At 38.2% G+C, this 16,506-nt stretch overlaps 1 protein-coding gene and 1 long non-coding RNA gene across 10 annotated transcripts in view; one reads left to right on the top strand and one right to left on the bottom strand.

Annotated features, from left to right (window-relative positions):
* Positions 1-5,516: 5,516 nt before the first annotated feature.
* On the top strand, positions 5,517-12,913 carry LOC107836528 (uncharacterized). Its single transcript, XR_001662445.1, has 3 exons — positions 5,517-5,527; positions 6,144-6,149; positions 12,824-12,913. It is a non-coding gene; the product is annotated as an uncharacterized LOC107836528 (long non-coding RNA).
* The window catches only part of ect2 (epithelial cell transforming 2), a 56,339-nt gene continuing 47,374 nt past the window's right edge, over positions 7,542-16,506 (bottom strand). For 5 of the 9 annotated variants that reach the window (XM_016672764.1, XM_016672763.1, XM_007554641.2 and 2 more), the window contains 3 exons: positions 15,934-16,068; positions 11,138-11,666; positions 8,585-8,674 (listed from right to left, as the gene is read on the bottom strand). In XM_016672764.1, the coding sequence (XP_016528250.1) occupies positions 11,169-11,666; positions 15,934-16,068 (633 nt within the window). In that variant the 3' untranslated portion in view covers positions 8,585-8,674; positions 11,138-11,168. Of the gene's footprint in view, positions 8,675-11,137; positions 11,667-15,707; positions 15,787-15,933; positions 16,069-16,506 lie in introns of those variants that run through there. The other 4 variants (XM_016672771.1, XM_016672768.1, XM_007554642.2 and 1 more) reach the window with 2 other exon arrangements.

Below are 16,506 nucleotides of genomic sequence, written 5' to 3'. Positions count from 1 at the left end.
CTTTCATACAGTGAAATGAAACTGTTTTCATTTCACTGTATGAAAGGTGTTAAGAAAATAAAGTGGTAACTGAAGCTAGTAAGCTACAACTCATCAAACTGACTGAGATACGCTGAAACGTTTTTCTTTCATGTTTCTCTATTGAAGTGCCATTGGTCCACTGTCACTAGATGTACCATTGCTTTTCCCTCTACATTAAAGTGTTATTTTGTGTTGACTAGCTTTGAAAGTAGCAGAAGAATGAGCCAGCTTTGGGGAATTCTGCAGGATGCTAATTTTAAAAACCAAATCAGTTTGCTTTGTGTTGTATATTTTCCTCATTGCACTGAATAAAACAGATCAGCTCCCAGTCAGTTAAGAGCTGACAGTTTTTAATCATTTAAAAAAATACTTAAGCAGTTGCACAACTGTTGATTGATCAGCACTGTGTTGTGCACCAAAGACTAATGCAAACATGAACACTGAACAAAGACAGTAAGTGACTGTGATCAGGATCTGTAAGTAAGGAAGTAATTCATGTTGGCATATTTGCTGAATTATTTAGAAAATTATGCTTAGAGCATGGTGCTACAAATGGCACGGCAAACCATCCAACATGGTAATGCTATAAACTAGAGTTAACCCGGTCTATCTAAAGTACAACACAGTGAGTCTATGGTCAGCTTGATAGCTTGAACTATTCAGAGAAAGGTATGAGAGAGCAAACATTTACTCTCATTCTCTAGCCAGTTGGCTGTCCAAGCAAACATGCCAGTCATGAATATAGTGAAAGAGGGACATTGGGAGAAAGGGGCACTTTAAATATTCATCAGTGTTTTAACCATCATGGATGTGTGGAGTTCGATAATCCAAAAGTGCTTCACAATTACAAAGGATTTCCAAATCTTAAAATTCCTTTTGTCTGTCTTCGTTTTGTCCTCAGTTTGATGCAGCAAAGCAGACATTAACATTTAATTCCAATTTGAATGAGAATAGGAAGATTATTGTCTGGCCACATATTAACAGCTGCAAAGCACAAAGGCTGAGAAAAAGATTTTGTATTAATGTGGTCAACTTCATATATCATAAAGCTTCAGCTGTTTTTAAAGTCAGCAGTTTCACATCAAGTCAAATTTTAGAAGTAAAGTTTTATAAGTAAACTGGCCTGATGACCTGGGATCCCCCAGAAAGAGTTAAAGGTCATGGGGAAAGGAGAATCTGGGTTCCCTCCTCTTGTCCTACCAACCAATCAGAGAGAACTGGAAAGTGGTTAAATCATTCTTTCTCATAGAGCACTTTATTTTATTTAAAAACAAACATAGCTCTCATTCTAAAGATCCTAGGGACTCTACGCTGTTCACAGTGTCATGGCAAAATTACACAAATGAAACAAGTTGGACTTATTTCCCCTCTTAAATATTTAATTACATCAAAGAACACAGTTTCATTAAAACTGTGTTTTAATACTTCAAATATCTGAATATTTGAAGTAAGCTTAAAAAGAAGCTGTATCTTACTAGTGCTACATAATGTGAATGAGCATCTCATTTAAAAACTGCTACTTATGCTGGCTGAACTGAGCTCAAGTTGAAGGTCAGTGGCGACTGTGGTGGTTGTTGTGTCACAACTCAGTTCAGTCAGGGAGAAAGAGGAGCAACATTACAAACAGCAGTTAATGATTTAACAGTAAAGTGGCTTATTGTTTAGCTACGTTTTTCAGTCAAAGATGAGAGTTAACAATAAACAAATGCCAAACCTAGAGGTTCAGAAAATAAAACACTGAATTAAACGAAGAATAATCACAAAGCAAAATGTGATTATCTCTCATTTACAGAGATGTCATCCCTTTCTTAAAACACAAGGATCAAACTTGAGCCCTGTGGGCCAAGTCTGGCCAGTCAAAGCTATTTAAATGGCCCTCTAAACTTCAAATTTCAGCTAAACGTTGATACACCCCCACTTACTTGCTGCGATAGCCACTGAGGAAGCTTAACAGTGACAGTCTGGCTCTTCCTACCTGTAAATTCAAATGATTTTTGAAAGTTGTCCCAATGTACAGCAGGCTGCCTCAGGAGTAGAATTTATCCTGAAGATGGAGTGATGCTGTTAGTGTGAGAGGATGTGATGCTAGTTCACATAAAAAGTTAACAAGTAATTAAATACATAGAAAGAATAAGGAGGAATCGTTGTCAGCATCTATGCTGCACCAGAAACATAATGGACATAGCTTCACAAAAAATCCCTTTGAGAGGCTGGAGCTTCTTTTAAAATATTCAGCAGAATAATTTTTACACCAGTGCAGAAGTTATTCAACACTCATAGTAGTCCACTTATTCCAGGAATCCAGCCAAATAACTGAAACTGCAGAGTAATTTCATTTACATACCTGGAGTTGTTTGTTGCAAAGACAGAATATTTTAACAGTCCTGTGGATCTTGCAAATTTGCACTTAGAACAAAAAATGCCCAACTTTTGTCAGTTCAATTCACTGTCTTATATAAAATCAGACAAAGTGTTTCCTGTACAAGGAAAGTTAGAATGTATTCTTACTTGGTAAATAGCAGCAAAATATCCTCAATTTATTTTTCTCTTTCTACCAAAAGCTCTGAAGAACAGTTGTGCCATCACAGGTTTTGGAGTTTTTGGGTTTTTTTTAGGTCTGTTTTAATTTGATTATTTTCACTATTTGGATGCCTCCTGTTTTTATAATATCTCATATGTTTGTTAACAGTATTTACCTGAAAAATCTGAAAAGTTTTGGTTTAAGCTCCTCTTTTGTGAAGAATCAGTGTATTTTTTTTAAAACAATTTTTATTACACTAATGTCAAGAAAAATAAGTTATCAGGCACAGCTAATGCAGTTAAGACACCTGGAAATAAAATGAGAAGACAATGAACGGAAGGCAATAAACTAGAGCAGGAAAAAAGAAGAAATAAACTATGGAGGAATCAATGAAGGTGAACTGAGGAGGAGAACAAGCCAAGAGGGTGATGGGGGGTAGTGTCTGAAAATAAGCCCCACACAGACAAAATAAAACAGCTCCACCATCTTTACTGCAGCACAGCTTCACAGCCTACAAATTCCCTTATAGATATTCCCTTATAGATATTTTATGGAGTGGAAAACATTTGATGTTTTCCACTCCCTGTTCTGGTCAGAACCAAGATGGGGAGAAAGGAGCAAAAGACGAGAGGAAATGAAGGCAAAGGAAGAAAAAAAAAGTCTGCAGTTACTTTTATGTAATAGAATTTCAAGAGGCAGGAGTCATCATCAGGAACTGGATCAACCAACACAGCAAGGCAAGGTGCTGTGTTAGTTTTTATATATTAATCATGTTCCAACACACTGACAATCATCAGTTGCTGGATTGAAATGTCAGTGATCCTAACCCACATCTTTGGGATTGTTGGAGGAAACTTCTTTCACAGGGAATCCACTCTGGTGCATTCAGGGACCTAAAAGATCCACAGGAAAAGCAGTGGTTGAGGTTCAAAACCTTTTTACTGCTAACAAACAAGCCACCACGCCAACATTTGAGCCACACTCTTGTGCTAAGAATTACTGCTGCCAAGATTTTAATTATTATTATTTATATAGCTAATAATAATTACTGCTGTGCAGAATATGATGAAGATATAGTATATTTTTTTGTCTAAATTCAGGAATTTCTAGTCATACAAAAGAAGTCAATATATATGAGGCAGGTTCTTCTCTGAACGTTGATGATAAAATTAGAGCGACATGGGAGGCTAATTATTTTGTAATCTTGTAAGGCTGTAATGGCACCGAATGGAATTCTAATCAAACCATTAGGATGGCAGGTTACAACATAAAAAGTCATTTAACACAAAGAGTGTGTGAGCCAAGGTGTGTGCGTGTGTTTAAAACTCATCAGTTTGGCTTTGCTGAGCACTACATACTACAGATTCAATAGTATCTGTTCAACATACAGTGTATAGGGTACAAAAATGCAGATATACATCTTCTTGCTTTTTTCCACACTTTACGTGTTTCTGTTCTGTTCTGCTGTCTGTTAATGTTAAGTTAATATAATATGCTGTGAATTACGTCGAGCTTTGAGTTGCGCTCCAGAAAATTGCAAACATCGAGACTAATATGAACAGCGCAATAAACGTGAAAACAGCCACGGATGAACGAGTTGCGCAACTAAACGCCATTATAATCATTAATATTAATTTAAGTGTCACCAATCTGTGCAGCGGGACATCTGAATTGTGGAGCCGCAGGAGGAGCTCTGTGTGCTGAGCTCTGACACCAAACGCAGGGCCGTAACGCAGAACCTGCAGGCTTGGGGGAAGGTTGGGGACTTTAAAATCCTTAGAGTTTTCCAGACAATAGTGGACTACACAAAAACACACACAAATTACTAAGTTTTTTTGTACTGTTGTAAGCATTAAACAATCTCCCCCTCAGTTCAACCTTATAAGAGGAGACACATTGTTGATGTTACCATTATAAAATAGCTTACAATTAACTATTGGCAAAGCTCAATGTAATTTTCACAGGTGACGGAGCAGCGTTGTTAGTAGCTGGTAAAAGTAACTAAAAGAAGTAACTTTTAATGTAACTTAGATACTATCGTGAAACCTGGTTGGAACTGGTTGAGATCTTACCGGAGCACACAGAAAAACAGATCACAACAGCCTGAAGGAAAATAAGTAATCTTGTATTGTGATTAAAGATGATTTTTGTTGTTCTGTAATATGAAGTTAGTTTGATTTAATGATGATAGGAAAACATGTAATTCTTTTTTATAATCCTTTTTATTGAGATACAATGGTTTGATTTTATTTTATAATTTGCTATGATTCAGTTTGAAGATTACAGTTAAGGAATGGAAAGTTAATGTAGATTACAAAAGTCAATGAAGTGTCACAGTGTCATAAATAGAACTGAGGGCGTGAGAGAGCAGTCAGTACGGAAAGAAACAGGAAGTGAAACTGTTTAAGCAGCACGTAGGAAACAGGTGCAGACGGCAGACAGAGAACCGAGAGTGCAACTCGGGAAGAAAAGAGTTTATCTAGAGGTTTGGGTTAACCAAGGAAAAGTTGACGTGAGGTAAGTTGTGTGGGCCGTGGGTCATTGACACGTACGAGACGGAAAAAGCAGAAATGAAAGAGTTGAGTGGATGCCGAGAAAATAAAAAGACACCAGACAGAAGGATCGAGGTTCTTTGTTCCGCAGCGTTCGAGTCGAGCAGATGGAGATGCAGAACCAAAGGAGGGTTGCTTGCTGATATCCCGGGATGATGAGACTGTTTGCTGCACAAGGAAGGAACAAGATCCGTTTACCCACAACCCGGGATTCTTATTCGAATGCGGCCCTACACTCAACCCGAAGGATTACAACAATGCTGCAGTGGACATGGGGAATAGACAAAGGTCGTATTTGGATTAAGAACTGAGTTTGTTGAGGATTCTCACCAGTTCAACTTTGGATTTATTCTGAAAGGATTCTGCCAAGACAAAGACCATCCATGGACGTTAAAGTTTCTGCTGCCAAGATCGTCTCTGCATCTGGGTTTGAGTAATACTGTCTCCCCCAAAGCCTCTATTTAGATTAAAACACAGTGTAGGATTAAAAGTAGGAGTAATTTCTATAAATTCTTAAAAGTTTTAATCTCTTAATTTTTTATTAAAACGCTGTATGTCCTTTTTCCCTTGCTAATAAAAATACTAAAGTCTAATTGATGCTGTGGACAGTTAAATTATTCTAGTCATCTAGAATTAATTCTTCTGATCATTGTAAAACTAGTGTTTGTGGTTCTAGTAAATTAGGGTGGCTTCATACGTTCTTTAGTTCAGATAAATAATGTCCCTGGGACTTATTCCTAGTCACTAAAATTATCTAAGCCGGTAACAAGTGCACGTTAATTACAGGGAAGGAGCTACCGTTAACAGATGTGGTTTATGAGCTCGGACACCGGCGGGGCTACTCCGATGTCTGAATCATGAACTGAAGCGGGTCATAACGTCTGGATGAAGGTAGTTAGAGCTTAGACGAATCTTTCTCGCCCCCAGTTTAAACAAAAGTTCTCTAAATTCTTATTTGCGGTTATACTCTGGGATTAGAGGCTTTTCGGACCAGAGAGACGGAGAGCTGGGGCTGAGTACTGTGGATTAACAATACCTTCCAAATCAAGTTATCAGTAATCAGTTACCTTTTCAAGGAGTAATCAGTAATCGGATTAAAGCTACTTTGCCATCACTGGTTGTTAATTTGATTCCCATTTTTACTGACGCTCTTCACTCACTGCTGCGCTTCACAGCCTCATCATGAGTTTCACCTGATCTGCCACTATGAGCTCTTTCAGTGTTCAGTATGAATCGGCGTCGGATTCTGTTTTTATGCCCCGATTCACATCTAGTTTGTTGCTCCATTCTATGAACAGGTGTTCCGTTTATCTGTGCTACCCTTAAATCCAGCCTACCTTGTAGTAACGCGCATGCGCACATCAATGCGCAACGTGCACGTCTTTTTTTTTTAAACATTTTTTTTACCCCCTTCGGCGAGCTAATTAGATTTTATTTTATATATTCAATATTTTTCATGTCAGTGTTAATGTCATGATGCTGTTAAGTGACTCCATAATACTTTAAATTTGACTCATTAGGATTTGATTAAAAACAAGCTTTGTTCTTTGTAATTTCTGTACAGTAAAACTATAGACAGGTCTGTTGAAAAATATCATCCGTGGTTCTCTCATATTTCTATTGCTTTAAAAGGATCTGGAACTTTTGTTTTTCCACTGAAATGTCTGGTTTACACAGTAAATGCCATGTGGGTGAAATTTTATGGATGATACTCTGATGTCCCATTCTCCTGAAAGCAGCACAGAGTTGCACCACCAGAACCTGACAGAAACACTGAAGAGAAGACCAGTTATGATTGATAAAACTATTAATGTTACAGAACTCAGTCTTTTTGCAAATAGTTCAAAGTTTAAATTCCTATTGCTATGCAACTTATCTGGCCATTTTGTGCTAAATTTAGCAACTAACATCAGAAAATGGCACAAAATAAGATTTCCCCCCCACTCTTATAGGCCTACCGATTTCAAGTTGAATGTCATTTGTATTTTTCTTAGACACCTTTAGAAATGATTTTTACTCCAATGGCTCTTTTGTTCTTTGGGAATGTAATAATTCAGTAATGTGTTTTTCTTTTAAGGATTTTTGATGGTAAACTCTGAAACAATACAAATCAAGACAGCACCAATAATGATAGTAATATTAATCATAAAATAATATTCAGTGCAAGTAGCCTACATTTTTCTTTGATGGGGGCAGTGAAGGACCTGGATAATGGAAAGGGGGGCGCTGGTCCAAAAAAGATTGAGAAACACTGCTTTAGGTGAAGTGGAGGTTCATTTAAATGTTTTCCATTATTTAAATAACTCATTTAAAATTTCAGCACTTAAAACATTTTTCCAACAAAGAGAATTATTTGAACGCCACTGACTTGCCATATTTAGTCACCAACCCAACAAATTAAAATTGAGTATTTTTTACAGTTTGTTTATAAAAGACATATACATAGCCAAGTTTAAGTGCATTTAATAAAGAGATAAAATAACAAGTGACGAACAGTAAAACATAATGACAGACAAAATCAGAATGAACATAAATAGCAGTAAAAAGATTGGCCACAGTCTAACTATTCATGAAAAAATAAATATGTACACTGATACAACACCCCTATGCACACACAATGCAGACAATAATGGGTGTACATAGAAGCAGACTAAAATGCTTTTATTCTTCCCAACCTTGTGATTACAGCTTTATATAAGCTGTAAACTATGACAGTTTACATACAGAAAATAATGGTCAAATAAAAGAGCTGAAGTTAAAGGTCAAAACACCTCTTCCCACTAAAAACATGTCAGTTTAGACGTTTGTCTAATATTAAAGGGAATTAAGTCAGTGAGAGAAAAATTAAACTTTGTTATTACAGGAAGAGCTGAACATTGATTGGTTAAAAAAAGCCTCATCTTTGAAATTACAATCACATTAGCAAACATGTTAGAGTCCAGAGACAATGAGGGACAGATGAACTAATATGTACTCTTGCTCTACAGCTACTCTCAATGTGTCAACAAACAAAGCAAGTAATGCTAGTCATGGAAGATATTTAACAGCAGCGTGTCAACAACCTGTGAACTGACCAATCAGATGAACAGAAGTGGTCCTTGTTAATGCAGGACATCAGCAAAATTGCTTTTTTCAGTGTGCAGTGAACCTCAGCATGACAACGTGCCATTTCAGCTAGGAGTTCATAATACCAGCCACATCCATGGGCTGGGCTTCAGAACCTGCATCAGGATGAAGAACAACTGGTGCATCATCTTCATTCTGCTATGGAAACAGGACAATTCTGATACTGGCAAATATCAGTATGTCCTTTCTGCAGATTCCTTCTCCAAAATACTGTCACATTTCCTGCATGTGGAAAGACTGTCCAGAGCTTCAGAGTGGAAACATGGAAGAGTTGGCCCTGAGACTACTGCTGATTTAACCAGAAAACACATTTTCTGAGTTTATCTTGGTGGTGGAGGAAGCTGGTTCACCAACCAGTGACATATCAGAAGAGATGGGTGGATGACCGGGAGAATGTGTGGTACTTCCTCTCAAACATGGTTGGCAGGTTGACCATGGAGGGGGAGTGGTGCGCCTTCAAACAAACAAACAAACAAAAACAAAAAAAAAACCCTCATTAATAGGAACGTGGACAAAAAGAAATAGAAATCTAATGTTTTTTCCCATATTTGCTGCTAATAGATTTAGGTTATTAAAATGAGTCATTTGCAAAGAATAGGAGTTCAGTTCTTTGAAATCTGATAGTGGGACTTGTATGTAATAATTTTTGCTAGAGGAGTGTAATACTGCATATTCAGGTATTGATCCAATAAATAAATAAATATAGGATCAGTATTGCCACTACAAATACTTGTTGTGTTTTACAGTAGGTGTGTTTTTTTGTATTTCTATGAATTACTTTGTTCAAACAGAATTTGGATGTTTCTGCATTGAATTCTGCTTTTTCTTCCAATGTTGTGCCTGGACCTTATCGTCAGCTGCATAGCATGGCAATGCTGGAATTCTAGCCCATGCTTAATTTTAAGCTAGTAAAACAAATTGCTTGTATTCCTCTCTTCCACACACTTTGCAGATTACATTTTTCTGCTCCTGGTTTTACAGTTTAACCCTCCGGCAGTCTAAAGAGACGGGGTCATTTAAACCCCACCAGTTTTTTTTTCCTGTGCACGATCCTGCAAAAAAAAATTAAAGGGGCACAAAAAACTTTTTGGTTGTTTTGTGTGTTGGTTTGGGAAAGACAGTCAGACCGTCACCCCACTCCAAGGTGTTTCCTCACTGTCCAACCGTGATATTTGCCGTGCTGCTACCGAGTATTGCACTGAGGGTTAAGAGACGCTTTACCTTGTGCACGTCCCAGCGATTTCACACTTACTTCACCTGCGCATTTAACCCCCGTGTCCTTACTGTCTGACCTGGACAGTGCTCCTTCTAAGAGCTGGACCAAGACCACCAAAGGATAAACTCGAACTAGGACCAGATAATTTATGTATTTGCACCAGCCCTTAACAAGCTCTTCCTTTGCGCTCTCAGCCACACTGCTTCCCACTTGCTCTGTATTGATGCCGACCAGTTATATCAACAAGCATTACCGCGGTTGACTAGTAGACTGCAGATCTCTTTCGTATGTCAAATTTCTATTGTTTCTACCATATATCATATATATTGCACATTCCTATTTGAGAGCAAATACAAATCTATGAGATAGAGTTTGGAACCTATGAAACTTCAAGAGGGAATCTGAATCTAACATATCAATCTTATACTGACTTGGTATCGATATTTATATTTTGGATTGATCCGCCCACCTCTGATTTTAACCTATTAATGTGCTACTCTGGTGGCCTCTGGCAGTGTTATTTGTCATTTCAAAAGAGAAACCAGAAGCAATGTAGAGAGAAACAACTAACCAATTCCTTCTACATCAACTCAACAGTATGCAGAAACAAAGTTCAGTCGTCCAAGTATCTCCGTGTTTTTCAAATGTCTTAAATTCACATCTATTTCAGATTCAACTTTCCATTTTTTTGGCAGATTTTTTATAATATCAATTTGAAAGTTCACATTCCTTTTATATCAGACGTCCTACAACAATGCCAGGAAAGAAGAAAGGACTGAAAAAGCAGACGGCTGGATAGATGGAAAGGGACATACATAAACATACATAAGCTTGATAAAGCAGAATGCAAATGATCCCTGAAGTAAGGAATTTCTATATTTTCTAAAGTTACTCTATTCCTAATTGGTAAAGACCAAAGTTCTTCATGCCTGGCCATTATAACTTTAAAATGATTTCCAGTCAATCAGGAGATTTATTTCCAATAAAAAAAAAATTAGACCAGCACTTTCAAAAGATAAAACAAAGGGCGTTTTACCTCTGGAAGGCTCCCCAGTCATTCCACTAATCTTTAGATTCTGTAGAAGATTAAAGTCACGACTCTGGCTGGGCCACTCCAGTGTTAATGTTCCTTCCATTTAGAAGAAACATGCTTAAGAAATTAAAAGATGACTTCAATCCTAATTCTTCAGGAACATCTGTTGTAGTAATGTTACAATACTCTTAAAGGTGCACAAAAAAGGAAAATGCACTAGTTTGACTTGAAGAGCTTTGTCACCATGATGTAGGTGTTGGAAAAAAAAAACTGTCAATGTAAAGTTTTGTCCAAGCTTTAAAAGTGGTTAATCCCATTTTTGTATTCAACTAAGCTTTACAAACATGTTGTGATTATTACCACCACCACTAGTTAGATGCCCAGACTGATTCGTTGGAAACATTTGTCCAAATCAACCCTTATAATCTCTGCCAGTTTTCAGAGACATCCTTTGAAGATTTTGTGTAGCTGAGGAGATCCTTGTTCTGAACTCTTACTGATGCAGGGTCTTAGCTTCTAAGGAGTTGATCTTGGTCTAAGATATCACCAGTGCCATTTGTTTTGTTAGTGTCAAACAGAACACACCACTGAGTGAAGTTGAATCCTACATTAGAACCAGTATTGGTGAACCCTTAGAGGAGGCCAGACGACAGGTAAACTTTGCTCACATGGGACTGCAGGAATAACATCAGCGGCGGTTTAGATCAGCATCTCTCTGCGAGGACTGGTCAGTACAGCAGACTGTGGCTCCACTTGAGGATCCAGGCATGACTCAGAAAAGGTCCTGGTATTCAAGGTAACAGGCTGAGGACCTGGGCTTCTTGGCTGAAAACCTCCAGAGGCAAGACGTCTGGCCAGATCCTGGCCAGACTGTGGTTGGATATTTTTAAGATGAGGGGAGCCATGACCAGCTTGTGTGAAGATGGATTTCTGTGGGATCGACTTGGGTTGAATCATTGGTACAGAATAAGAGGTCGACTTGTATTCTTGGATGACAGAGCTGTATTTGAGTTCAGGACCACCAGAGGAGTCTGATGCGCTGTAGGAGGAGTGTATTTTGGCTGGAGTGCAGGGGCTACGGATACAAACAGGGATTCTAGGTTTGACAGGGGCATGATCCAAAGAGTTAGAGCGCTGAACCACAGCACTGTTTGTGGTAGATTCGTTCAGACTGAACGTGGAAGCAGAACGGGGCATCTGAGGTGCTCAACAGAAGAAAGACAATGGAGAACAGGTTGGGACATGAAAGGAGCAGCCACAACATCAAAAAGAGAAATTAGTGAAAACCATTCAAATCCAACAAAACATTTCAATTGTAAAATATACATCTTTAAAGAGTTTTCAATATATAGTTTGATAGTAATATTTTGTATCTTTCAGATAGTTGAGCTTGTTTCCTTCCAAACAAGCTCATCTTTGCAAAACTTTTCACCTTTCATGAACAGCTTCAGGGCAGGGGCTTCATGGAATCAAGCTTTAAGATACAGCAAGTAAACACACCAGACGCGTTCAATAACATCTTTCTAATATTGATTTTGTCCCAACTGTGCTGCAAATCTTCCTGATCTGCAAGTACAGACTATACTGGATCTAACAGGACCCTGCATGTCATCCCACACCAAGGAGATGTTTTCATACCCCAAAACACCAGGTGAGGACTTCTTTTGTTTCATCTCAACTTCCCCATACTCACAGCTGAGCAGAACTGGAGAAATTGAGAGGAGCTAAACATCCATCAGTGTTTCAGAAAACTTGTGTTAAAGGGAAACATTACCCGACTATAAAAACACCTCTGGTACTGGGAATCACCAGAGTTGATAAAGGAATTGTGCTCACTGGACACCTCATGAGATTCTCTTTATTTGTGCCATAGACTCAACCAAGTGTTGGAAACATTCCCCCAAACTAGGGCTGCACCGACTCCAAACTGACAAACCTGTTAGTCAGTAGGGTCTGCTGCTGCAGTCTATCAGCTTTCAATGTGTTGTGAGCATCTCCCTGCCATCACTGATGTCCCCTTTTTTTCTCCACTCTGATGCACAATTTCTCACTAGTTGCCCCAATGGCCTGAGTGTCTCTCTCTGTCAAATGAACAGGTGTTCATACAAACATGGTCCATGAGGGATTTTATCGCTTCAGATGGGTGTCAAAAAATCTTTTACATGAATTACCTGACCAAAACATCACTCTCTCTACCGACTTCCCCTGTAGTGCAACCTAACGTCAAGTCCACAAAATCAATAGTTGTATGTAAATCTTCTAAATCTAAGGGTTCATTCTACCTAGGTCTTGATTCAGTTGAAGTAAACTATGGTGCGGTTCAAAAGCATATGTGAATGCCAAGTCAATCGGAGACCGCTCCAAAAGCAGGAAATTGACTACACTGCAGGGTATTCTGGGTAAATAAAACCATAACAAACATGTGTGTCTAGAACTAGCAGGAGAAACGGCTCGTGGTCTTTAGTCAAAAACAAAAGAGAAATCCTACAACTGCTACAATCTCACTTTTCCAGTGTCTTCTTCAGAGGTCTTCTTGTCAGTTCCTGAAGTTGTTCTTGGTGTAGCGCCACCTCAGACGAGGGGAAAAAGAGATCGTCTACCAGCATAGATAAGCTCAGCAGCCTCTGACATATCTTGGTCTGTTTTAGTTCATTTTTGTAAGTCTTGACTTATGTAGTCCAGCTGTAGTTATGTTGTTATCCAATAAGGCACTACCAAAGCAAGAGAACATTTCAGGTTAAGCCCTGGCCTTCATGACACATTGATACCTTTTGCTATACAACAAGAGAAAATGTATAACTGACAACATAAAAAAACAAAGCAGTAAAATGCAAAGATATTTAAACAACTGTGCATTTTTCTTTTTAAACATCTTTAAAAAGAGACATTCTTGGACAAAATATATGGTGAAAGTATAATTTATATGTTCTGCTACTGTTAAAGATCTGTTTTTGTGTTTACTTGAAAGCTACAGAGGGAGTTTGCTGAAGGTATAGCATCTCGTCAAAGTGCCACTGTTCTGTCAGACCCCGAGGCGGTTTGAGCTTCATTATTTTGTAGGATTTCTAGTAAATTTTAGTACTGCTCTAAAACTTTGAGTGGGAGGCAGGATTATGTTCCCTAAAGGTTGTTTCACTGACAGTTCCAAATAAAAAACAAAAACAACAAAAATATATCTTTTAACAGCAGAAGTAAAACTAATTAAGGTGGTTTAGACATCATGATGTTTGCCATCAGCTGCTTTGTGCCTGTATGGTAGCAGAGCAGCTGGGTGTGTTCCCTTTCTGTTGAGCTATCCAATAAAAGTAGACTGATTAGACATGATGCTCAAGGAGGGCGACAAACTGCTGTTAACATATTACTGACAGAAAGAGCATCAGAAAAGTGTTGAAACAATGTTGTAGAATCCTAAGTGATGATGTGCCACTATCCTGTTCCTACTTCAGGCCATCATTTGGATTTAGAAACAACTGTGTGAATTAGAGAATCCAAAGAAACATTGTTTTGGAATAGTTTATCAGAGGAGAACCAATGCACAGTCACTGCTGAGAAAGTCCACCTCCTCGAGAGTGGAAATGGAGAGACACAGGGTCCATTACCATCAGTAGGAAAAAACTGTTCAGGAGGAATGACCGTCTCAAAGTTTGTATTAAGTTTGATTCATTAGGTTTCATCTTCTCATATGTACACACAGGAAATATAGCAAAAACCAAAACACAGCAGACAGCCTCTTGTAGCAACAACACAAAAAGCAGAGATCCATTCTCATGAATCAAGAGCAGCAATCTGGTTTAAGGAACAAAGTCCCAATGTTAGGAAACCACTTGATTTGCTTAAAAGATAACTAACACACTAATAACTAAGAATAAATATTTACTTTGTAATCAGTTCCATGAAGAGGAACAACTCACCATATTATTTTGATCTCTAAGATTTTAGGCAAGCCCAGCAAAAACAAAGCCACAGATTGGTCCCTATTTAGTCAGAACAGAAATCACATCAGCACTGTGTTCATGTTCAAACATGACAAATATTTTAAATAAAAAGAATGCCACGTGCACAAAGTCTGTCAGTAGCAAGGTCATCTCTACGACAGACTAATAAAAATAAATTAGACTTACAGTCAACGTTGAGCTGCTGCAGACCCGGTTCTCACAGCTCAGCCTCTGACTTTTCTCATCTGGAGTGGTGTTAGCCAAGAAGGCCCTCTGGAGGACACGCTTGGGGGTCTTAGTGAAAGAAAACGCCCTTGTTACCTAAATGAAACAACAAACAAGTTATGTGTTTTTGTTTTTAAGACATGTCTGTTAGTTTTCTTAAAAGCAACATGGTGGCTAATTTCATCACGAAGAAACCAACAAAAACTAGTTTGGGTCATTGTTCTATGAAGTTCTTACGACTAGAGGTGCACTGATTGTAGTTTCTGGCGGATCCAAAGATCTTTAATCACTGAAGCCTGAAGATTTCCACTTTGGCTGATACCAATATTTTTATATACATCATCAAAGTTGCTAAGTTGGCAACAGTAGGGTGACTGCTAACCGTCCAGTGTAGAGGTAACCTGGTGGTCGGGGGGCTGATTTTCAAACCTTTGTTTAGTAGATAAGACCGGCCGATCACTGTTTACCAAAAATTAAGAAAATCTGGGACAATCAATTGATTGGCCAATCAGTGTACACTAGTTATGATTAACATAAAACTCCAAATCCTTGCAAACTGTTACAGTAAGCAAGGGTTTACTGATCTTAGATTTCTTTTTTTTTTTACTCCTCCAGTCAGACAGTTAAAGCTGCAGAGAGAACTGACCATCTCAGTCTTTTTATGAACATAAAAGAAATCCCTTCAAACAGAGAAACATCCCAACCACGTTAGTAAGGAGGTGCTAAGATAGCAAGTGATGAACAATAACAGTATTTATGAAAATATTTTGAGGTTTTAGTAACTTTAGTTAGTCTTAAAGTTACCTTAATTTTCTGTAGAACTCTCTTATAAACGGTAATAGTTCTGACAAAAGTTTTCCTTGCAGAAGCTTCTCAGAACAGCTTGCTGGAATTCTGGATCATTCCCNAGCCTCTTGTAGCAACAACACAAAAAGCAGAGATCCATTCTCATGAATCAAGAGCAGCAATCTGGTTTAAGGAACAAAGTCCCAATGTTAGGAAACCACTTGATTTGCTTAAAAGATAACTAACACACTAATAACTAAGAATAAATATTTACTTTGTAATCAGTTCCATGAAGAGGAACAACTCACCATATTATTTTGATCTCTAAGATTTTAGGCAAGCCCAGCAAAAACAAAGCCACAGATTGGTCCCTATTTAGTCAGAACAGAAATCACATCAGCACTGTGTGCATGTTCAAACATGACAAATATTTTAAATAAAAAGAATGCCACATGCACAAAGTCTGTCAGTAGCAAGGTCATCTCTACGACAGACTAATAAAAATAAATTAGACTTACAGTCAACGTTGAGCTGCTGCAGACCCGGTTCTCACAGCTCAGCCTCTGACTTTTCTCATCTGGAGTGGTGTTAGCCAAGAAGGCCCTCTGGAGGACACGCTTGGGGGTCTTAGTGAAAGAAAACGCCCTTGTTACCTAAATGAAACAACAAACAAGTTATGTGTTTTTGTTTTTAAGACATGTCTGTTAGTTTTCTTAAAAGCAACATGGTGGCTAATTTCATCATGAAGAAACCAACAAAAACTAGTTTGGGTCATGGTTCTATGAAGCTCTTACGACTAGAGGTGCACTGATTGTAGTTTCTGGCGGATCCAAAGATCTTTAATCACTGAAGCCTGAAGATTTCCACTTTGGCTGATACCAATATTTTTATATACATCATCAAAGTTGCTAAGTTGGCAACAGTAGGGTGACTGCTAACCGTCCAGTGTAGAGGTAACCTGGTGGTCGGGGGGCTGATTTTCAAACCTTTGTTTAGTAGATAAGACCGGCCGATCACTGTTTACCAAAAATTAAGAAAATCTGGGACAATCAATTGATTGGCCAATCAGTGTACACTAGTTATGATTAACA

This window comes from Poecilia formosa, unplaced genomic scaffold (assembly GCF_000485575.1).
Source record: "Poecilia formosa unplaced genomic scaffold, Poecilia_formosa-5.1.2 Scaffold65, whole genome shotgun sequence".
Taxonomy (NCBI): Eukaryota; Metazoa; Chordata; class Actinopteri; order Cyprinodontiformes; family Poeciliidae; genus Poecilia; species Poecilia formosa.
Note: the sequence above shows the minus strand (reverse complement) of the source record. Positions and strands in the feature narration are given on the sequence as shown.